The sequence below is a fragment of the Stegodyphus dumicola genome, chromosome 9, assembly GCF_044657685.1.
Source record: "Stegodyphus dumicola isolate Sdum_Otavi_A_Nest chromosome 9, ASM4465768v1".
NCBI classification, from domain to species: Eukaryota; Metazoa; Arthropoda; class Arachnida; order Araneae; family Eresidae; genus Stegodyphus; species Stegodyphus dumicola.
Genome location: NC_140776.1, coordinates 147,481,546 through 147,507,182, shown reverse-complemented (window position 1 = coordinate 147,507,182; position 25,637 = coordinate 147,481,546). Strand labels below are relative to the sequence as shown.

The 25,637-nt window shown below is 33.8% G+C and overlaps 1 protein-coding gene across 1 annotated transcript in view; it reads right to left on the bottom strand.

Moving 5' to 3' along the window:
- Nucleotides 1–25,637, bottom strand: part of LOC118181030 (uncharacterized) — a 248,320-nt gene that overhangs the window by 148,487 nt on the left and 74,196 nt on the right. The window contains exon 2 of the mRNA XM_085824217.1: nucleotides 14,289–14,356. Coding sequence (XP_085680343.1) covers nucleotides 14,289–14,356 — 68 coding nt within the window. The remainder of the gene's footprint in view (nucleotides 1–14,288; nucleotides 14,357–25,637) is intronic.

Sequence of the window (25,637 nt, the reverse complement as noted above, 5' to 3'; positions counted from 1 at the left end):
GAGAACTAATGCAATCATATATTGAATGGCATTTTATACCGCCTGCTTCACCACACTTCGGAGTAATATGGGAAGCTGGTATTCGCTCAGCGAAATTTCATTTGAGGAAAGAATTAAAAGAGACCCTCTTGACCCACAAAGAGTTGTCAACATTAATTGCCCAGATCAAGGCTATCTCGAATTCGCGTCACTTGTTTATGTGAACGATTTTGATATTGATTCTATTAATGTTTTAACCCTATTTCATTTCATTACAGGTGATACTTTGACTTCCGTTCCAGACACACATCTAGCTACTAGCAGGCAAGTTCTAGATGGGAACTTATTCAGAACCTTACATGGATTCTGGAATTTCTTGGAAAAACGAATATTTGATTTCTCTTGAACAACGATCCAACTGGCAGCACACTAAACTCAACTTGAAGATCGATACACGGTTCTTGTCATTGAAGATAGATCGCCACCTTTAACGTGCCTTAAGGGCATGCCATTGACGTTCATCCTGGCAAAGACGGATTAGTTCCTTAGCCATAGTCAAAACTAAGACTGGTAGCTTTCACATCTGTCTTTATATCAGGACTGAACCCGATAGGAGGGGAGTATGTTTACTTCCACACCTCCTGTAAGCAATTCACATTTATCCATTGCCCTGCATTGGCAACACGACTTTTAACATTGTCGGCGCCATGGAATTCGTTCGGTGAACACAGTTGACCTACAACTCTTTTAATATTTATTTCTAATTATCTACTATGTTATCAGATTATATTATTAGATGTATTTTATATATCTTGCATGTTTACAATTTGTGATTTGTATAAAGTAGTTGAATCAATAAGTTATAGCAAAAAAGAAATTTCGCACTCATATTTCGGCGGCATTTGATTATTGGCCATTAAACAACAAAAAACTATTATTACTGAAATAAAAGCAATCCTTAACTCGCGATCATTAACCTATTGAAGAACCGAAGTCACTGATCCTAGCACATTTTCTCGTACGAAGAAACTTTCAGAACAAAGATAAATCTTCTGAAACAATAATAAATCCGCCTTCTGAACAAAATGATTTAACTAAAAAATACGGTTTTATAAGAAATACAATTAATCTATGGTATCACATTTTTATTTCCAATTAAAAATGAGATTTTTTACGGCGTACGTATATTTTAATAATGTGTCAAGATGTTTTTTTCAGCCACCTAAACGTTTTCCTCAAAACACTATAGTTTAGCTTAGTGTTTCATCCGACCAATCAGTATCTTGTATTTCAGCAAACATGTTGACATTTTTGTTGTTTGATTTCTGAATTAGTATGTTGACATCTGTAGGCACTAATTCCAGTTTCCATTAGAGAGAGCATTAATTCCAGAGGTAAGTGATAATCCGCTTCGTTATTAATACACACACATTTTATTTACAATATAATACACCAGTTTACAAGCATTATTATTAGGCAAACGCTATCATCATTATTAGGCTTAATACCTTCGTTCTTCCATCAAACTAAAACTAAGTTATAGAATCTCAACAGAGACAAGATGTTCGGAGCGCCACCTAACGGCGCAAACTATCAATTTATAACAACATCCAACTAGATTTCTTCAAAATAGGTTAAGTCACGTTAATAATTACTTCAGGTCATAAATATATGCATGTACTGAATGTACTAAGAACAAAGCAAACCTGGTGGCTGCTATTTATATTATAGGTAATGTACATAGTAAAATCACGTATACATAGTCCATTCGACAGTGGAGAACAGATCAACATTATATGTAAATTTACTTTGTTAAATCACTGAGATACAGTAACGAAAAGCTTTTAAAAAAAAAAAAAAAAAAAAAAAGCCACCTCAAACTATTCAAAACAGTTTGATTGTTACCCATCTCCCTAAAACAGGAAAAGAATCAGCTTCATTCATCATAAATCACAACACAAATAAAAAATTTCCACAGTAAACTCAGTTTCCAATTGAAATTCTCATACACCATGATGCTGAAAAGAGAGCAATCAAGCTCGTGTTTCTTTCTGTCTCACGTTAAAGAAAAAGTATTTCTCAAAATATTGCTTAATAAATATGTAAGCTTTAAAATAAAAAGTAAATCTAAATATTAACTTTAATTGGAAATAGTCCTTTAGCTCTCTATTTTAATTTGGTTATTTCTGCTTCTCTGCCCTAAAAATGGAGACTGCTTATAATAAATCGCTCTGAACAGTGTCATTTCAAAATTAATCCGCGTCATATGATTTATGCATAACACCAATGAACACCAGCTAATAATAATTTTAGAAAATAACTATTAGCTAATAGGAATGAAATGGGAAGTGAAACCAAATCATTCTTATCGGAATTTCATCTTGAACACGGAGCATTCGTCTTGAAAGTTAGATTCTGCTTCAAATGTATTAAAAAAAATTCTTATACAGAGGTTCTTCAAGAGCAGGCACTTACTGCACTACTTCATTAGTGTTGGCTAAAGAGCGTTTGTCAACGAGAATAAATAAATATTAAATTCGGCCATGACTGCAACTATGCCTTTACACTCCAAATCATTAGATATATAAATCTGCACCCCCCCCCAATGGCGGGCACTTGCCATCTTAGGCGTTGGACCCTGCTAAGCCGGAAGCGGTGGTCAGTTTATCATGAAGGCATCTAATAGGCTGGCCACCGTTGCCTCCTATGAAGGGACAGACAATTTACATCCAAGCTCTCTTCAGGATTCGAACCTGAAGCCTTCGGTACGGCAATCAGAATCACTAACCACTTTCCTGTACGGCAGTAGCTATATAAATCTTGACAGAAGGAAAAATAATCATTTACAGGAACTTCCTAAATTTTCCGGGATCACCAGCGGTTGAGCAGTAAAGTTGCTGAAAACTGGTAGTTCGGTCGAAGTTTCGAATCCCGCGAACGGGCTGGCTGGATGCGCGTTTTTTGTGTTTTTCCCTATGTGTAATGTGTATACGAGCCAGTTTTCCTTAGAAACTCCTCCACGAAGGTATGCTTCCCCTTAGGCAGAGAGACCTCGAGGCTTTGCCATAATCAAATAAAGCAGCGTTTCTTCGCCAAAAAATTTAGCAGGTTTGATATTTCTTTAACTTATTATAATAGTTTTACAATTACCAAATATTTTTACACAATGTATCTGAAAATAGATAAAGATAAGACAAAGAAAACAAAAACAGATAAATAAAAGAGGAAAACGCTTCGACGCATTCTTTTTTACAATAGAAACGTTCATTTTACTTGGTTGATACGTGATTACGTGACGCTGTCATTTCGTCTGTTACTTATTTAAAATTTTCTCATTGTTCTATGTCTTAAAATTAGAAATTAATGACCTCAAACTGCAACATTATATTACAGTACAAGTGAAAAAATTGACAGTTACACACAGTGTCGGATTTGCGCAATGCTTATGGGGTCCCACAAAATTTTTGTAAATATTTTGGCGTCCGGGGGATCGCTAAAGAAATCCTGAAATAAAACAAAAAAATCCTCAATTTCCCGAAAGCCTTCTAATAATAGAAAATACCGCAATTCTCCGTCAAATCTCGCCATATTTTAGCTGCGATATTTTCGAAAAGACAAAATGCATTTCACAACAAATTCCGCTATATTTCCACACCAAAAAATAATTGGATGCAAATTTCCAAATGTTTTTTAACACGTATTTACACATATTTACGGTATATTATTTCGTAACAGTAACGCGTAGACAGTAACTGCAGTTCACTGTTTATCATATTAACGCATGACAGGTGAATAATAAAGCAATACACTTAAACTACCGGCATTCAGTGCAATATTTTAATACCACTAGCGCTTTACACGAGCGAAAACTGTGCGGTGTATCATCAACAATCGCCCGTTACAGGTCGGTAAAACGCGAAACTGCCGCAGGGAGAAACAAAAACCAAAACTTGAGTACCGTAATAACAAAGTAACGTTCCAATCAGATATCCCAGCAAATGATTCAGATTTCTGCCTGGTGCTTTTATTTTATACAAATTATTTGCGAAATTTTGGCACTAAGTTTTCCCACGTTTCCCAAGCTAAGCGATTCTGGAAACATAATAAGATAAGGGGTTTATCCTGACTGCAGGCAAAACAATAAATGATTTTGATTCTCAAGGTGCGCAGCTTCTTTGCTGTGCCTGTCATTATTTGTTGAAATTTAAATCAGTATTAGTCGCTGCAGGCTAAAAATGGGTATGTTCTTTCGTTTATTTTGGTGCATTTGAAAGTATTACTGAAGCGAGTAAAATGTTTTCTTTCGAGAATAAATATTTACAGCGCGTAGAATCGTCTAAGATACTCAGTTTCTGTTGAAACAAGCAATAATGGACACAAATAATCCGCATATTGGACAATAATATGAAACCCTTCTGCGAAACGTTGATTTTTCTTTTCATTCTTTCTTTCGAAAAACGCGTTAAAAGAATTTTAAAAAATATTAAAGGACTTCTAAAAAATTATAATAAAATACTGCAACACTTCTGTGGAAATTTTGTAAATATAACGCTGATTTTTGTTGTTTGTCTTCTGAATTAGTATTTATTCGGCGTGTTATTGTGTTTTAATTACTGCAACACTTATTATCTGGCACAGAATAAATTACGTAACACATGTAATTATGAAAAATTTTAGTAGCTGTGGAAACACTGACTGATCATATACATGATGTTTAACTGACTGGATAAGCACGCGAGGGTTATCTGCCTAAAGGAAAGACTACCTTCATGGAGGACATTTTTAGGTACAACTAGCTCGTATTCACGTCACACATAAGCAAAACCATGAAATATACAAAACCGTTCACCGTGATTTGAACCCGGATTGAATTATCGGTGTTTAAGGCTGGCTAAGTTAGAGGTCCCATGCAGACATTATCATTTGAACAATTTCAAAAGTTTAAAATCTTTACATTCTTCTAACCTTTCTCAACTTCAATTATTTCACGATTTCTAATATTTTTCAAAAAGGTGAATCAGAAAATCAATGATAAACGGTTTTGAAATTACAATCCCCTACACAGAAAACGTCAAGTTTTCTAATCTGTGGCCAGTTTGTTTCAATAAATCTGTCAGAAGCAAGCTATTCAACTTGTAAAGAACTATCACACTTCCTTATGTGTGCTATCGTGGTACAATCGGAAGATCTGTGGTTCGAATTTCGATAGTGAAATTGTTGATTTTTTAATTGATGATTGTCGCGATGAAAGTGTTTAGTAAGTCATCTGGAAGATCCATAGTCTGAATTTTGATAAGGACATTGTTGATTTTTCATAGGTTTTGCTTCGAAAAAACTTAAATCTCTACAATGGCAACTGAACTAAGATTTGGCAAATGACGAGTCGGTTTTGTTTCTTTCTTCAGTCGTCCTTTAAAAGAGGGAGAACGTAAGGAATTGTCTCGTTCCTCCGTGAATACGCATGGTATGAGATAAAGGTCCCAAACAAAACTAACGAATACATTTCCCATAAATTAATTAGCATTATTATGACACGAATTACTATGGCAATAATTTGAAGAAAAAGGTTAAATATTTGAATGTTTTGTGGTCCAATTTTATTTTATTTCCATTAACATTAAAAACAAACGTAAGTAATGCTCCAAAAATTTGCAAATGAAGCTAATTACTTTACACTACGATATGAACTTATTCAAATATCTGAAGTTACATATTTGATTAACTTTGCTTTTTTCTAGTCAAAACACAAATAGTTACGAATTTTTATAATAAAAATAATCAGTTTGTTTGGAGTACAAGTTATACGTGAACAGTTTTTTTTCCCGTAGTTGGAAATTAATAAGTCTAAAAAACGAACCAGATTGGCAGATGAACATTTATAATTCGCGATGAAGATAGTGTCTAGTAGTTTTTTTTTTTTATCTAAGGTTATCTTTAGCGAAATCGAAACACCATGTAGCCGAACGTTGTGGTAAGAAATAAAGAAATTTATAATTATTTGCATATAAACAACTGTATTTTTTCTGTATGCATCAAAAAAAATTTAGTAAATAAAAGAATTAGAAAAGGATCATTATTTATTTTGAAGTGTTGTCCCACTAGGAAAGTTTCATAATTTGTTAATTTTAATTTAAATATGTTACTTGGTGGTTAATTAAACTTTAAAATAAATTTCACTCTAAAAATTCAATATTTATCTCTCAACACATTTGAATTACCGAGCGTAATCAATAGAAATTCTCTCTCTATATATAAATTAGGGTAATGGTGAAATAAATTAAGAGAATTTGCATATTTTATCGAATTGCATGAAAAGAACTGAACTGAAGAAAAAACCACTGTTTCTAGATAAAAATGAAAATCTTGTACGGCAACTACGTAAGCGTACACTTGTGTGTAAGCGGAGTCATTTGAAAAACAGGCTTTATAAGTGCGTGGTGGGTAAGACGAACTGCGTTCGCTAGCACACCTCAGCGAGTTTCTTGGTATTATCTTGCAGCAATCAGTTAAATTCACATCGAGTAAAAAATGAGTAACCACCAACGTTTAGATGATGGAATGAGATGGCGAGAGGCTAGAGGCAAGCCACTTGCAAGTCCAGAAATGCAGAGATTTTAATTTAAAGTCTAGCGTCGTGTGCAACCTATGAAAACAGTTCCTGGATACTGGATCTATCGAGAGAAAGCATGGGCAAGGTTATCCAACAGTAACGACGGCCAGAGAAGATCGCTATTTGTCCATTTTAGCGAGGCGTAACAGAAGGGCTACAGCTTCTCAGTTCTCACGGGACCTGTATGTAGCCACAGGAACCCGTGTAACAAGGATGACTATTCCCAAAAAGCTGAATGAGAGAGGGAAGTTTGCCAGAAGACCGGCTCTTTGCGTCCCGCCCACGTCTACGGACAGGAGAGTCCATGATTAGCATGATGCAGGCAGCATAGTGATTGGAGTACGGAACAACGGGGAACTGTTTTGTTCACCGACGAATCCCGTTTTAGCCTAAACACCGATTCTCACCCTTCTTTCATATGGATAGAGAGCCAGGGACCCGCAAACCTACCCTCCAATATCCGCGAAATCAACAATTATGGCAGTGGCGGTGTAATGGTCTAGGCAGGAATCATGTTGAATGGCCACACACCTCTCCACGTCTTTGACAGAGGCTCTGTGACTGGTGTGAGGTATGGGGATGAGGTCTTGGAGCCTTATGTTTGCCTCTTCCGGGGTGCAGTGGGCTCCGGGTTCATCTTACACGACGATAACGCGAAGCCACATAAAGCCCTTCTGGTCGACGATCTTCTCGAGGCGTATCTTCTCGAGAGTGAGGATATTCGCCAGTTGGATTGACCAGCCAGGGCTCCAGACCTCAACCCAATGCAGCATGTCTGGGACGATCTGGGGAGGGAAATTACAACTCGCAACCCCTCTCAGAAAACCATCCAGGAACTGAAAACAGCGTTGCTGAATGAGTGGGACTAATTGCCACAGGCACTGATAAATTGCTTTATTTCAGTATGACATCACCCTGCGAGGAATGCACGGCTGTAAGAGGTGACCATACCCCCTATTAACCTTTTTTTTTTTTTTTTTTTTTTTTTTTTGTGGCTTCTGCAACCGCTGTTTCAGAACTTCAGATTCCCATGCACACGAACATATGTGTCTATTATAACTTTTGAATGTTTATTTTGTTTGTATTATATCAACCTATGTTCACACCAAATTTTATTAAAATCTGTACAGTAGTTCTGGAGATGGTAGATCAAATATGAAAATTCTCTTAATTTATTTCACCAGTGTATATATATATATATATAATAAAAAATAATATATTTACTAAAGAAATATTGATTAGATTATCTCCTAATATAAGTTTAGTAGAACGTATCAAAATGTGGGAACCCATAAGTAGGAAGTTTAATTCCGAAAATTGTTTTCTAAAGGAACTTGAATGTAAATCATGAAAAAAGTTTTTAAGGGGATTTGAATTTAAATCATGAATAAAAAAATTTCTAACTTTGTAAAAGAAATTAAAAAATTAAAAAAACAAGTAATTATCTCCATTGATCGGAAATTAGTTTATGTAAATCAGCTTTACAATTCATTTTAGCAATAAGCTTTTAATTCCCGATTTTTAATTTGAGTATTTCCTATTTCTGTTCTGAAAATAATAATTTTTTTGGATTGCGCCATTTCTATATCAATCTCTGTCACACAGCTCGCGTACCGCTTATAACGTAGTTATATATCATTTTCTTATTTTGAACCTTAACCTTAACCATTCGAAACCTTCCTAACCTAAACCAAAACTTTTCTCTTAACAAACTGCCATATTGGATAAATGCGCACTTCGCTTCAACCTCTGTTGCTGCTTGCGCGCATTTCGCTATGCTCTCTAATGTAAATGTTCTGGAAATAGGCACGATTAAAGTGCCAAGTGAACTGTGAATTCACTTGGAACTTTAATCGTGCCTATTTCAATTTAAATAAAAATGGAATTTAATCCTCATCGACTGTCAAATTTCCCAGTCATTAAGGATTTAACATTCTACGCAATCATTATTCTTCCTCTTCAGTATGGATCTACTACGTTCTGTGAATTCTACGTGCTACGCCATCAACATCGCTACGTCTTTCTTCTCTCTTTTCATTACAGATATATATATAAATATGTGAGAAAAGCAAAGAATATGTAAAAGATTAAATTAACAACGTAAATTTGCCTTCTCAATTATAAAAATAGTAACCTTTCTCTGCACTGCGTCATTTCGAGACTATTCTATGTCATATGATTCTTACGTAATTATGATGATGTCATGGACCTTAAGGTCCATGGATGATGTAAATGGAGCTAAAGCAGCCAATAGTAATTTTACGGCAATATTAACTTGTAGGGTTTATATTTATTTTAACTAACATTTATTTTAAGTTTAAGCTATCTTTCCTGTCAAGCCTTTACTTTCCCCTAGAATTGTCAATGCCAGAGTATGTAAATCGTAGTAGAACGCGCAGAATATTCAAATTTTAGCAGAAGTAATTTGAGTTAAATAGAAGGGAAACGAGATTTATAAGTGGGTGCTTCTTGAATCACGAGCGTGAAGGTTGCTAGGTAGAAATTTAAGAACCGCGCGTTTCGGCCTGTGTGCCTATTTCAACAGTTCGTTGAATCATTCAAATTCTTAATCAGAAAGTTTGCTGAATCTCAGCTCTATCTTAGAACGCGGTTAAGATAGTTACAATTATAGAGCCTCGTAGATAGTGACTTCGTTAGTTATTCATCCTGTTATTTATTTTTAGTTGTACTTTTCTATTTTTGTTACACCGCCGAGTCGGCGTAGTTTGTGAGCGCCGAGTGAACGCAACTGTGACTTCTAAATTGAAATAAAAAGGGAGGTAAACCTTTTTTAAGAGTCTGTGTAATTTCCAGTTCATAGCAGTCACTACTACTATTGCTGACAAGTTGGGGCCTCTCGACATCACAAACTATCCAATCAAAATGCATTGAAAACCAAAAACCAACTCAGTCTGAATTAAGATTTCACTCTGAACATAACGCACTTGCTACCTACTTTTTGGCTTAGCTGGACTGCTGTCTGTTTGCTCTTTTTTTCTTACTGCAAATCTGTCAAAAATGTAAGTTTTTTGGAATAGGCACAATTAATGTGCTATCTTGATTGTGGGCACAACATGTTTGCTGAAATAAAAAATCTGATGTGTACACCACATGACTTCCTTGTACGGAATATTAAATTATACGCATTTTTTTCTTGCATTTTGTTTAAACTTATAAAATTTATTAACTTTTTTTTTACACCGCGTCATTTCGAGAAAAATCTGTGTCATATGACTCTTACATAACTAAAACTCAAACAGCAGCCTATAATAATTTTATAACAATATTAATTATCCAATCAGATTCATTGAAAACCGAAACTAACTCACTCTGAATTAAGATTTCATCCTGAACACAACTTACTTGCTTCCTGCACTTCGGCCTTGCTGCTGCTTTGCTTACCGCAAAGCTATGAAAAATGCAAACGTTTTGGAATAGGCACTAGTGGTGTGCCAAGTTATTTGTGACCGCAACACGCTTAAATAAACATGAAGATTTAACCCGTCTCGGCTGCCAGACTTCTGCTTTAAGAAAACCGACAGCGCATAAACCACAATAGAATAAATGCATTCTTTAAAATTCACTCTATTTGTTTACCATAGCGACACTCTGGCGTAGGCTCACTTAACAGTATTATATTTCGTTCATATTATAACTCAGAATGCATATAAATTTGTATCATTTAAAGAATTATCTAATCGTTGCCACATGTTCTTTTCAAATACTATAATAAAGCTAGAACGATGTATGAAAGAAATTAAGCAAACAAAACAGAAAAGAAGCAGTTTTTCACAGACGATTGAGTATTTCTCATTCAATTAATTCAGTTTTTCACTTCACGACAAGGCAAAAATACATAAAAACTCAAAATATCTGTATTAAAAATTAAATTATTAAAAATTAAGTAAATCTTAAACACTTATTTCCTCGAAAAAATTCCAGAAAGGATTAAGCATGATTTAAATCGCAATAATAAATGAAGGCGTTTATCTTTGTTGTTGCGAAGCTACGTTTCTCTAGATTGACAACAAATCCACTACTCTGCTGTTTCAAATGTAAACAAGCAATGGCCGCCATCAAAAAAATTATTAGGCTTAGCGGCACTTAAACAACTTTAAAATTGTTGATAATTCTAAAAATATTGCATACAGATTTACTAAAGGCATAAATACCTTAACCGAATGATAAGAACAACATAATTTAATCATTTTTAAAGCAAAAAATGTACAATTTACAAACATATAAGAGTAAAGAAACTGAGATCACTGAGTCGGGTAACAGAGTGGATATATTTATAAATATATTTATATACATTTGGCGCGGCCGATTGAAACCAAAATACGAGGTGCACATCTACATGTTATAGTAGTCCTATATACAAAATTTCAACGTTCTGAGGCTACTCGTTTTTCAGTTATGCAAGATACGTACGTAGCTACATACGTTCGTACAGACGCCACGAAAAATTCTCTTCAGAATTCATTTTAAAGCAGTTTTTTAATTTTTTTGGAGGAAAAGAGTCTTTTATTCTGTCCTTACGTACAGATATCACGCAAAAACATCGTTAAATTGCATTCGAAAGCGGTCAAAATGGATATTTTCGTTGAAATATGCTGCCTGAAGCTTTTCGCGATTACAATACTTTTTTTAACTTCGTACAAGGAAGTAAAAAATAAAGATTTAATCTGCCTTCGCCTCCAATTTTCTATTCATTATGGATCAACTCTTCTACGCCATCAAAATTCTGCTCGTCATTATTGCAGTTTGTTTTTTTATCACATATATATATGTAATACGATGACTTGAAGAAAGCCGCAAAGGACTGGCGATGGTTCTCTGCGTCATAACTTTACCGCGTGGTATATAGACTTTACCGTGTAGTTACAAAGATGACATTCAGAGGAGAGACTTGTTGACAGACGTGGCCGAACTGAATATAATTTTTATTGTTGAACATGAACTAATTATCGAAAACATATTTTTTGTCACACGTGATCATGAGCGCAATACCCACTCCACAATTTTATACAAGCAAGAAAGCTAAAGCGAAAGTGCGAAGTTATCCAATATGGAAGCTCACCAACAGAAGGTTTAGGTTTAGGTTGCTTTATGAAGAGAAAGGTTTCAGATCTCGAAATTTTGAGTTTAGGTTTCAAATTAGCTACATCACCAGCGTTATGCAAGCCATGCGAGATGGACTAATCTATAAGTGAAGCAGTCCAGAAAGGTTACTACGATTTTTAGAACAGAGAGGGAGAATTAAGGATTACTGGTAACTTAAACTATGATTTGGATTTACATAATTCTATCTTATATATATGTTACGGTGAAACACCGAAATCTGGAGAATGTCGACTTTCACCAGTGAATGTCAACATTCACATAGTCTCTAGGTGTATGTCCGAAATATTTTCCAAATACTCTTATTTCTGACTTACACCGGTCAATGTCTACATTCTAATGGTGAATGTTGAACATATAACAATATTATATTTTCTTCTCCGTAATTCAGTCGCGAATAAACGCACTTGAAATAAGAACTTAAGAACATGAGAACCTAAAACACACAATACATTCAAAATGAGAAAGGAAAATAATAGAAGTTAAAAACATACTTAATTATACAGTACGTTCTAAATGAGAAAATAAAATAACAGTAATAAAAAACTTACTAAATTATGTGATTCAAATTTTATTTATTGAACCAACTTAAACTATTATGGCACTTTATGACCTCTCTTTTCGACTTTTACCAGAGCATATCTGTAATTGTCGACATACACCGGTGAGGGTCCGAATATACAAGAATGTAGTGAAATATTCGGTCTTTCACCGACATAGTTGGTGAATGTTGATATTCTCCGGTGAAAGTCGACTTTCTCCAATTTCGGTCTTTCACAGTAACATAGATATATAATTCATTGCACAGATACGTAAAAATATGGATGCCGAAGAAACAGATTTTAGATCCAAAATAAACAGCAGTCTGGCAGCCGAGACAGGTTAAATCTTCATGCTTATTTAAGCATGATGCGATTACAAATAACTTGGCACACCACTAGTGCCTATTCCAAAACGTTTGCATTTTTCATAGCTTTGCGGTAAGCAGAGAAGCAGCAAGGCCGAAGTGCAGGAAGCAAGTAAGTTGTGTTCAGGATAAAATTTTAATTCAGAATGAGTTAGTTTCGGTTTTCAATTAATTTGATTGGATAATTAATATTGTTATAAAATTATTATATGCTGTTTTAGTTCCATTTACATGACTAGCGTTATGTAAGAGTCATACGACATGGATTAGTCTCGAAATGACGCGGTGTAAAAAACGTTACTATTTTTAAAAATGCCAAATTAAACATTAAAGAGCTATTGCTAATTTAAATTATCATCTATCTTTTATGCATTTGTTATCTTATATATATTGGAATTTTTTAATTTTGCGTCATTATAATTACTGTTTATGTATGTTGTGATAAATATTTAGTCAATTTAAAATTTACGTAAAACATTTCATATTATTAAAAAAAAACTTTCATTTTGTTAGAAGAAAATTTTTAGCTCATCAGGTGGTTTCAGATCGTGCATTCGGCCCCATACAGTTTGAATTCGAGGCCACTGGTTTACCATGATAGCACCAATTGGCAACTGGAAGATCCGTGATTCAAATCCCAGCGAAGATGTAATCGATTTTTCACATTTTCTGCTCTGAAAAGTTCTACTTTACAAATTCTGATTATATAACTAAAAGCATTTAATCAGCTCAATAAGCAAAAATAATTATAGATTATGAATCCTTTATCAGGAATTCTAAACTAAAACTAAATAACTTAGTGGCGTAACAGCCCTAATGGGCCAAGGCCTGCAGTGCCCGAAACCTGCTTTCTTGACCGTGGCCCCGGGGTGCGTAAGCATATGCCCTGAACAAGTGGTCAGCTTGGGTCGCAGGAATCCCAGTGTTTAGTCCCCAAGAGAACTTGGTACTCATTTTATCGACGCAAGTGATGGAAATTAAGGGATGAAAGGCTGAGTCAAAGAAAGTCTATGTAAAGAAGGAAAGGCTCCATAGACGTAATGTAAACCAGTTTGTCTTCTACGCCGCTAGAAAGAAAAGGGACAATTCGCCAAGGGATTTGGCGACGGAACCTGTTGGCGAGAATTTCCCCCTTTGTGATGTACCTGGCCGAGATTTTCCACCTCCGCCACGTGTACAGGAAATTGAGGAACACTGGTTAAGATGAATCGTTCTTTTACTTTTCGCGATAATTTAAACTCGAATTTTCGTGCTTTTTTGCTTTACTAGTTGAAGTTGTATTATCCATATCGCAGTTTGATGTATGATTTTATATCTGTCAATATGTAGGGGGGGAAATGGAGTCATACAGCTTTAAACTCTTGATAAACGTGACCGTCGAACCTGTTCGAACTTCGACATCAGCTTCGAGCTTTGGCGCTTTTTGGCGACAGATATTTCACGCATGCGCAGTTGTGTCCCTTTTCGTTCGGAGGGAGCCACTCCTGCTCTTGCGAAGCTTTCCTTCTTAATAGTACATATTCTTTGGCTGAGTCGATCTTGCCCAGCACAGGAATCGAATCACGAATTCTAAATTTCATTAAATTGGAAATTCTCTTGCTGATTATTACCAATGCAGAAATATTTGATCAAAAATGTAAAATCATCCTTATTACAAATTAAAGTACTTACATCATAGAACGAATTTCTTCAGAGAAAACAGGAATATATCTATGGAGGGTAATCAGCCGCCGTCTCCTCTGTAAAAAGACAAAATATTAAAATACTTAAAGTGAGATATATGTTCCTAAGTAAGCAATGTTTAAATAAAATGGAAAAGTCAATAAACAAAGTAGCCTCCCCCTCCCCCCAAAAAAATGAAAAGAAATTATAATTTATTTATGAGTGCATTTTAAGAAATGCGGAGTAACACAGAATGGAAATCAAACTTAGCTTGTCGATGAACACTTATTAAGTTCATTAATATTTCATAGCATATTCGGGGACTAGCAATAATATTTGGTTTGGTTATTATTTACGACGACCATGAAAATTAGTAAAACGTTCGAAGTAATATTCCATAAAATGCGTAACTTTCGTGGAAGACACTTTTAAGTGAAACAGGCGCAGGTTTACACTACACGTTGGAGAAGATGGTTTGGTTTGGTTTTATGAGATAGCGGCAAAGCTTCGAGGGCTGTCTGCCTAACGGGGAGGGATGCATTCGTGGAGGGCTTTCTAACGGAAATTGACTCGTATGCACGCTAAACATGGGGAAAACCACGAAAACGCCCATGCAGGCAGCCTGTTCGAGGGATTCGAACCTCCCTTTAGTCAAGAATCAAATCGGTTAGAATCATATGTACACTCTGCACACACACAAAAAAAAGGGGGGTGGGGACATTTCTATATCTCCCGTTCTTCTGGGCGGATTTACAAAATTTAATTTGCGTTTTTCATGTCTCGAAAGCGCGACTTGGGTTCTGTATTTTATTCTGTATAAATCAGGTTTAGTTTGGTTTATATGATTTCGGCGAAGCCTCGAAAGCTATCTGCCTAAGCAGAGGAATGCCTTTGTGCAGGACTTTATAAGGTAATAACCTGGCAAATGTAACCTAGCAAAATACCTGGTGTTTCATGACTTTAGCCAGGCATGGTGCAATAACAGTTCAATAATGTCAAGATCCAAAACGATATTCAAAAACGGAATGACGCATTTTCAACATTTAAATAAGGTTCATAAAAGGTTGATAAAATAAAATGGAGTTGTTTTCGACTAACATTTCATAAAAGATAGAAAGTCTATATCTCTATTAGATTTTATTAATATCAATGAATTTTTCCCTTCAGTTGTTTGCTTTTTATGGATAAGTCTGAAATGAAAATAAGAGATCACATCTGCTGTATGGCAACCAATTTTGCGCCAGTTTCCTGCAAAAAGATATAAGGATCAACTTGATATCTTGTGTCAGTAATATCACAATATCAAAAAGTAAGTAAACGAGGAAAAGCCATTTGAAGATATCTTGGTCGACATTTCTTATAATAGTGTTCTTGTTTTTAATGTTACCATTGTAAATAAAAAGTGTTAAACTGCGTCATTCGATTTCAGTTTCTTGTTTATTAAAATAACTAACCTACAACATATATTTTTTAGCTTTAGAAAACTTTCTTCATCATGCTGATCTACAACGGAAAAGCTTCGATACTTTGTGTACACAGCCAGACTATGGACACCATGTTCTTTACGCTCTCGATGACCTCAAGTTCTACTTAGTCTGCTATTGCAGTTACTCCTGCAAACCCATTTGTTTTGTCTTTTTAGCTTCATTATTGATTATCATTTTCTTCACAACGCCATATACATTTCAACATCCAAATCACAAAATTTTTATTTCATTTAACAAAATTTAGAATTCCCGATGCAGAGTTAATTGTTGGCATACATATTTATATTTTTTCACTCTTCCTCAATTTATCATTTCAGTGTTCAGTTTTCTTAGTAAGATGGATAGTAAAAATGATTTTTGTCTTTTTATTATTAACGTTTTGTGCGTTAACTTTATTTATTAAATGTCATGATTTTCGCACTTAGGTCACATAAAATTCAATTTAACAGAAAATTCATCAGATGTTTAAAAACAGCATATCTTTAGAATTTTCGATAAATAGTCTCACGCGCTGGAGAGAGAAGTGTTTTATTCCGTGCAGTATTGCCACTGCTCGCTTTGAAATCGTTGAGTTTGTTAATAAAAAATTCTTAAAATTTTTACAAAATATGAAATAGATAAAAAAAGCAAATTCAAAATTCGGGCTTCCAGGTTCATATGTTCGGGTAGAGGACAACGTGATTCAAAATTTGCTGGCTCTAGGTACCGTCGTTTTTCACATTGCGAAAAACATCCATACATTCATGCAGATTCTTCACTATTTAATTTCTTTAAAAACAATACAGGGCGTTAATATTTGGTGGTAACAATTTGAAAATTGATACGCCGTTTATAGCGATTCAACGCAAAATTCCGTTTCGATGTAATCAACCAAGCAGAATAGAATTATGACTCAAGGATATAAACTGTTTACAAATCTGGCCAGGAAAAATTTATAGTTTATACCTTAAATCCGGCGAATTTAAAATTTTCATTATGTGCATTTGATTACTTTATAGGCTATGCTGTACTTAACAATAGATTTATGTTCAAATCTTATAGCCTACTTTCGAATACGTATAATTCTAATTTCCATTCGGTAATATAAGCTTTCAAAAATTCGGTGCTAAGCAATATGCCTTTTATGAAAATTAGAATATAGCCCTGAAGTAGTACCTAAATTAGAAATGCTAGGACGATTAGAACAAATACTCGGTTTGTGAACTTTGGGGAGAGTTAGATTACCAGACTTTCGGGATTCGGACTGGACACTCTTGGATATGTAATTGTGGCCGGAGCTTTGTTCTGGATAGAAGAAAGTTCGGGAATTTTAGTTAGTTGGTTGGTTTATTTAATTATGGCAAAGCATCGAGGGATATCTGCTAAGGAGAGGAATGGCTTCGTGGAGGACTTTACTGGATCGTATACACTTTACACATGGAGAAAACCACAAAAATGCCTATGCAGCCAGCCCATTCGCTGGGATTCGAAACCCAGACCGAACTAACAGTGTTCAGTGACTTTACCGCTCGTCCGCTGGTGGAAACTCCCGGAATTTTAAATGAATAGTTAGAAAATTTGAAATAATTTAAAGAAGAAGGGAGAGAAAACTCTAAACTTTTGTAATATATTTACACAGTAAGTATTTTTCTGCAAATATTTTCGAATAAAATCAGGTAATTTTTGAAATCTTGAAGGGCATCTCATTAATACATCAGAGCCTACAAGCGGTTGAGCGCTAAAAGTGTTCAACATTGGTAGTTCGAACTGGATTCAAATCTCGGCGAAATGGCAAGTTGCGTGGAAGTTTTCATCGTTTTCCTTGTCCAAACGTGAATACAAGTCTTTTTTCCATTTAAAATTCTCCGCGAAGGCATCTTCCTTCTAAGGAAAGTAACCATGGTCTTACTGAAGAACACATTTTATTTTTAAATACTCTGGATTGTTTGCTTTCTCATTTATTCTTATTTTTTAATAACATCTTTCCGTTTGTTACGCTTTATTTAAAAACTTCAAGATTTTCGTAGCATTGAAATTACTTCAGAATATCCTGTTGTACCTTTCGTAAAGTACGGTAGCCATAGATATAGTTTAGCAAATTAACAATGGATATAATAAATGAGTTTTTTCTAATTCTGTTAAGAGATCATGAGATAGTTTGATTGCAGTTTTGTATTTTTTACGATATGAAGATGAAATATCTTTAACAATTAAGCCTATGAGCCTTCTTTATAGAGTTTACTATCACTTTCAAAGTAACTGGTTTATTCCTAACGACTATTTGACCACCCTTTTCAGCTTTTTAGACGATGATCTCATGGTTGCAATGGTTTCTTGTAAAAGAGACTTTTCTTTAACATTAAGATTAAAAATTAAGAATTTAGAGATGAAATTTTAAAAAATTCCGTCAAAAATTTTGTTTATGTATACTTAATACAACGTTAAATATTAGCATATTACAGTAGGGTTTGTTTCCTAGATTATTCAAATTCGCTGACCTCAATAAAACAAAGGATTTTCGTCTGATCATCAGCAAGACTAATGATTATGACACTACATTAGACAACGTAATAAATTTTATTAAAATTCCTAGAACAGCAGTTATCATATTCTTGACTCGCTAGTTATATGACAATTCTAATTTTCGCATATACATATAATTTTTCTCGACTATCTCATTAAACGCAATCGTACTTCAGCTCATCTTTCTCTCGATAAGATGTTATGTGGAGTAGGTTAGATCCACTAAAATCTTATCCAAATTGAATGAAGTGCAATTTTCTATTTTTCTGAACAGAGATTTCCAGCTTCAGTCTTTGTGTTTCCTCTTCGAGTGGTACTTTGTGTGTGTTTGGAAGTCGAGATTATACATTCTTTTTTCTCTCATCCCGATCGTGGTATCTCGTTTCCTTCTTCAATGACAAGGCGCACTTCAAACGTATCCGTAGAGGAGGGGACATTCCCTCAAGTGGTTATAAAGCGAAAAGAATAGATTATTCTCTTTCTCTGGGTAATGCTCGGGAGATGGGGGAAAGAAAATCTTCACGGAGAGAGAGAGAGAGAGAGAGATGGCGTCTTGTTCTCTAATCGTCCGCAGTCTTTGGAGGGAGGCATTTCAAAGGCAGCCAGACAGAACCGCGCATCTTCACTCCACAATTAAAAAGGGTACTTTCGTCGCGAATTAAAAATTCCAGGATTTAATTGGTAGTTAGAAGTACTCCTGAACCCTTTCATCGCGGGCAGCTAGGTTTCAGGTTTTATGTCGAGCTTCTTTAGAGGGTTTGGTAAGCAACAATCTTAAGTCTGAAGCCAGCGGCTTCCGAATGTTGTCCACAATTTTGTTCTAACTCGAGCAAGAATGTCATGAGATTCGTTTTGTTTAATTCGGCTTTCTCGGTTTCTGTGAACAAGAACTAACTTATTTTGTTTTGTTATTATTTTATTCCATTGCAAAACTTTTACCACCGTTGAAAATCGAGGAGTGGGCTTAATTTCCTTTATACTCTCTCTCCAAAAGGGGGTGGGGGCAATTTTAACTCCCGTTATACATCGACTGAGGAAATTGCGTTTTTCATGGCTTAAAATCCCGACTTAAAATATATGTTGCATTTACATAAAGTATTGCTCTAACATAGGTATTTGGACAGAATATCGGAAGTCTTCCCGAAAAGACAACCGATTTTTTTCCCCCGTATTTCGATCCTACGCCTTAAGCTATTCCAAAGTGACAAGTTTTGTAAAAATCAGAGTAGTTTTTAAGAAATTAGATCTCAAAACTTTAGCTTCTCAATGTTAATTGACTTTGGTATATATACATATATATTATTTACTAAAGAAATATTGATTATATTATCTCCTAAGATTAATTTTAGTAGAATTATCTAAAAAGAATGAATCCATAGTTAGTAAGTTTAATTCCGAAAATTGTTTTAAAGTAACTTAAATGTAAATTGTTAAAAATGTTTAACGGGGATTTGAATTAAATCATGAATAACAAAATTTCAATTGTAAAAATAAATGAAATTAAAAGCAAGTAATTAAATTAAAAGCAAGTAACCATTGCCATTGATCGGAAATTAGTTGACTTTTCAAGGGGAACAAACCAACTCCCGTTCAATGAACAATAATTAAGAAATAAATACGAATGTGTTTCGTCCTTTACTCAAGTAATAAGGCGATGCCAAACTGGCAATTTAAGTTAGGCCAAATATTTCCGTGAATCGAAGGGATCAAAAACCAATGCAGAGCACCAAAGAACTCATTACACTTTTAACTATTTCTTCCATAATTCGAAATTTAGTCTCAGTCCAAATAAAATTCGTACATTTTTTATGATTTATTTTTAAAATTTATATTTTTAAAATAATTTTTCGAAAAATTTGATAACTTATAAATTGTTTACCATCATCTTAAAGATGATGTGTTTCCGGGTATACCTGCAAATTTTATTCAAAATTTCCCAAGATATACGTGAATTTACATATTGGCGCGTTCTGCTATTTGGCATGTTTGTTAAAACAGATAATAATGCCAAATTTAGTTTACGCACCATCTTCAGTGAAATGCAAGAGTTTCCAGAGATTCAGTCTCTTAGGTTTCACATATCATGTTGCGAATAGTTTTTACACACGGTATAAATTAATACTTTCAATCTTAAGATTACTTTCAATCTCGAGAGAAAAACAGAGAGCATTCAATTCAAATGATTTGCAGGCGCAGTCTTAAAAATATATAATAAAAATTTCGGAAAAAGTGGAGCTAGAAGAAGGAACTTTCTCTACCTTCAGAAAATTCGTACATTTACATGCATTATTAGAATCAGACATTGCGCATATTTTCTTGGACAGATTTAAGTTTAAAACTACAATTAACTGATTTCACATTTTTCGATAAACATTCTATTTTTTTTGGGGGGGGAAGGACGATTATTTTTCCTTTGTATTATCTGACCGAACTTTTTTTATTGAAATAAACTAAAAAACCGCTATCTTCTTTACGAATATGAGGTGTTTTAATTGTGATTTATAAAATCATTCTAAGCATAAGAAATATCCATAATAAATTATGCGTACGTTTTTTTCTCTGACTAAAATTTATCAATTTTATGTGATTTTATCTATTTGTGAAATCAGCTAACTAATCAGAGCAGCTCTTGTTTTATGAAGGCGTGTCAATCATTACTTAATTTTGTTTAGTCCAAAGAGGTAATTTGCTCAGAATTTCGTTTTGGAATTTTGCGTCGATTTACAATATGCGTTGTTTCACTTTTCAGATTGATGCCACCAAAAATTATCGCCCTGTATTATATTTAAAGAAATTAAATAATGAAGAATCTGCATGAATGTATGTATGTTTCTTGCATTGCGATAAAACAACGGAACATAGAGCCACCAAAATTTGAATAACATAATCTTCCATAGAATGTGGGCATATGGAAGCCCTAATTTGAATTTGAAATTGGTTTTATTATCGATTTCATATTTTGTAACACTTCAACGAATTCATTAACAATCTCAACGATTTCAAAGCGAACAATGGCAACACTGTACAAAAAAAAAAAAAAAAAAAAAAAGAAAAGAAAAAAAAAGAAAAGAAAAAAAAAAAAAATCTCCAGCGCGCGAGACTCTGTATCAGAAATTCTAAAAATATGCTCATTTTAAAATTATTTTACGATATTGCTGTTGAACTGGATTTTATGGTTTGAGTACGTAGAGCATGATATTTAATAAATAAAAGTAACACACATAACGTTAAAAGAACGCCCCTTTGGACGTAATTTAAAATCTGAAACCTTTCAGATTTCATTTTTAAAGTCATTTAATATTTTTTTATATTTTTATTGTCGCATCTTTATAAAGTTTTACATATATTTCGATTTGCTTATTTAACTGAAAATTTCTTTTTATCGCGTGTTTGTTGAAAAGCTCTCAATTTGCTCTAGTACTGCAACCAGGGTTTGATTTCTAAATTGAAAAATGAAGCATTAGAGAAAGCCGTCAGGAATGGTGAGCAAAGATCAATGAATAAAATAATAACAGGAAAAGCCCTAAATAATGATTAATTATAAAATATAAAAGCTGTTTACTTCCAGGCGCGAGTTGAAAGAACAGTGTTTAGAAATTTTGCAATTGATGATAATAGTATTATCTTTTCCTTGATATGATCAGACTCAGAATTCGTTTCCAGATTTCCTTACTACACAATACACATAAAATGAAGTTAAGCGAAGAAAAGGGTGGCAGGTGCCTAAAATCAGCATTTCATACCAAAAATTTCCGGAAAACAGTTACACAAGAAATAACACTTTTACTGCAGATCCATTTCAAAATATGAATATAACGCTTTCCTTTAAATCCACGGAGCTTTTCCTTTAAATAAAATGAATATGAAAGGCATTATCATAACATGAAACAAAATTTTAAAAAATTCGATATTTTCAATACTTGGGTAAATTTTTATTTATCATCATAACGTAAAAGACAAGCTTTTGTGGTTTGTGACAAAATAAAACACATAATACATAAGCTTGTTTCACTAAATCAGAATTTCCGGATAATTAACTTCATCTACAAATTAATATTCATCTACAAAGAAGACAAAGCTACAAAACACCCTTCCCAAAAAGCCACAAAAAAGTATTGACGAGGCAATGACAGCATGCCGCCAAAAAATATTAACGAAGCAACCCACGATATCGCAAAAAATATCTATCAGGTAGCACACGTGTGTTTGAGTACAAGTGGATTTGCACTTTTGAAATTCAACGATTATTTTTCTGATTAATGTTTTTTTGTGCATTGGAACATGTGTTTTCGTCCTAAAGAATTGTAACGGAACTGTGAAGTTTGTCCTCTTTTATTTTCATTAAGTTGGAGTGTGTTTAAGTTTAAATTGTTCTCGGATGATCGTGGTCATAGCCGGTACACAACGGCGGGGTTGTGCGCAATGTCTATTTAGCCAAGTCTCTGATTCTTTTTCAAGCGAAAACAGATCGCTGTGTACAAGGGGAAAACAACAGGACAAAAAATCGAAGTGTGTGTCTCTTCTATTGAAAACGAAGAAGGTAAAAAAAATACGGAGTGCAAAAACAAATGTTTCTCTTTAAGGAAGCCAGTGAGTTCACGACTTTTCGGTGGGAGGGACGAATAATCAGAAAGTAATTAAATTTCATATGCGTGACTACGCATGACCTCAAGATTGTGTTTCAGCACTGTTAATAAATGTAATATAATTTAAAATTTAAAGCAGTGTGCAAAAGTATCAGAACAAAATCAATTTTTCTCTTCACTTCTTACATCATTTTTGGTCGGAAACGTCTAATGACCTTCATAACTCATGCGAAGGAAATTACTTAAATCCGTCGCTTTCTGAATAACACACGATTTTTCAGATTTTTCAGTCTAATTCATTAAAGACTGCATCTTTTTTTATGACTCACATTTTTATTAACAATTAAATAGATTTGATACTTATTGTTTTCGTTCAACATTTAAATTGCGCTTAATAAGTTTGACAAATAGACAAATTCCCTTCGATAATTTTGCAATATATAGCTTGGTAAATAATTCAAGTGTTAAAATCATCAGACTGTGTGTACAGGACAAGGAAGCGGAATAAAAATTTTGATAGATGTTTTGTACATCGCAACAGGTTTTAGATGTTCATCAGATTCGGTAAAATACTCTTTCGACAGATACAGAAAAAGAACATTAAACTATGAAAATAGCATACCACTTATCGTCGATTATGCAACTTCAGCAGCAGAAAAACAGCCTGGGAATTTAAGCAAAAAATCTATTCCACGGATCTTTTTAGATTAATTATTCTAAGCAGACTGCATGAAAATTGATTACCTTGAAGCTTTGGTACCAGGAAAACATTATTACGTAATCTGAAAAAAAATAAAATCCTTGCAGTTTGGTGGGAAACACAGAGATTTGATAGTCGAAAATGACGAAAGTCTAACAGTAGACATACGCATTCCAAATTAAAAAAAATTCTGCGGAATAACAGGCAGAATGTTAGACAAAAATAAAATTAAAAGTAGTAAATCAAAAACACATATTCATTATCATGAAGTATAGAGATGTCAAAGATAACATTCTTTCTTAGCTAGTGGTGTTCAACTATTAAAGGAATAAAAATCTGAGCAAAATTGATTGGAAGGTTTACCAAAAATGTACCATTAGAATACCTATTTATCTTAGAACAACAAATAGACCTGGTGCACTTGGTTAAAAATTTGTTACCAACAAAACAGTGGTCTAAACCACAACTTTATTCTCTCTAAAAATTACAAAATAAAACAGAAGCAAATGAAGCACTTTAAATTGTGCACTGACCATCACAGATAATATTTAATCTCAATCTTGACGAACAGCTGTGAGATCCTGGACATGACGATTTTAAAAATTCCGAAATTACCTCAAATAATGAAACCAAATATAACAAGTTTTCTAAAAATTCGAAGACGATCTTTAAAAAATTACTCCTTTAGTGTGAGGAGAAACTCACAGCTTTTATTAAAATGAAACTGATGTCACACAAAAAATATTGATTTATCTATTTATTTTGTGTTGAGAGTTCAACGTAATTAATACTACTATTACTTGAATGACGTGACTAAACAGATTCTTATACATGTTAGTATCAGTTCCAAACTATTTTTTACATAGCCGCAAGAAGCTTTAAAATAAATAAATAAATAAAAGTGTTCGGCTTTACTCTTATATACGCCCTAAGGTCGCCGAATGCGGCGATATGTGTTCTGCGATGGTTCTGGGGGCGATGTTCGTTTCTATGGCAACCTTTTACGTGGAAACTTGGATTTACTAGTTGGTTCGTGTGGTATGTGGTAATTAAGTCATTTATGACGTGTTGGCAAAATTTTAGTCGCGTACCTGGAACAACTTTTTTTTCGGGTAGCTGGAAATTCTACAAGTATTTAGGAGAAGAAGGTTTTGAACATTTAATTTGTGAAAGATAGTATCAATTTTGTGGACAATGAGTCTAGTTGTCATAGAAATACGATAGATATTACGTGGCGGCATGTTAAAGCTACGTTGCCTACTTATGATCGAAAATGCGATTTTGTGTTTTATTTGGTGGTTTATATATTTTTCCATGGTTGTTCTGAAGCAGGAGAAGATGCTTTTAACAAATTTCTGGTCAAATTGTTTTGGTGATGTTTGAAATTGGTATTTCTGCTACTCAAAGAAGCATTCACTCATGGTAAACGCATTTTATTTTATTCTTGTTCTTATTTTGTAGAATGTTATGTTCGTTGGTTTTTTTTTTTTTTTTTTTTTTTTTTTTTTTTAGTATGAATTTCTGTCGTTATTGTTTTTTTAATTGTTTGAAATTTATTTTAGTTTATTTTGTTGATTAGTGCGCAATGCCTAGATTGTGCAATTCGTAGATTTTTTTTTTTTTTTTTTTTTTTTAAATTTTAAACACAACGCTGTGTACATGGTATTCTCGAAATTTATTGTTGTTATGTTAGTTTATTAAAGCGAGGTGTGCGTAGTTCGCATATTCCTTCGCTGCCTAGTTTTGCGCCTAAACGACCATTTTTTTTTAAGTTTAAACAGAACACTGTGTACATGATATTCTTTGAAATTTATTGTTGTTATGTTTATTTATTTAAGCTAAGTGTGCGTAGTTCGTAGAATCCTTCGCTGCATGAATTGTGCAATTCTGTGGTTGTTTTTTTTTTTTTTTTTTTTTTTTTTTTTAAAGTTAAAACATATCGCTGTGTACATGAATTCTTGTCAAATATTTTTATTTAGAAACTTTACATTTTTGCTATCTAAATTTTTTGTTTTTGTTTCAGATTTTTAGCTTAAACTGTGTGTGCAAAACGTGCTTTTTGCACTTACGAAAACCGCGTTTT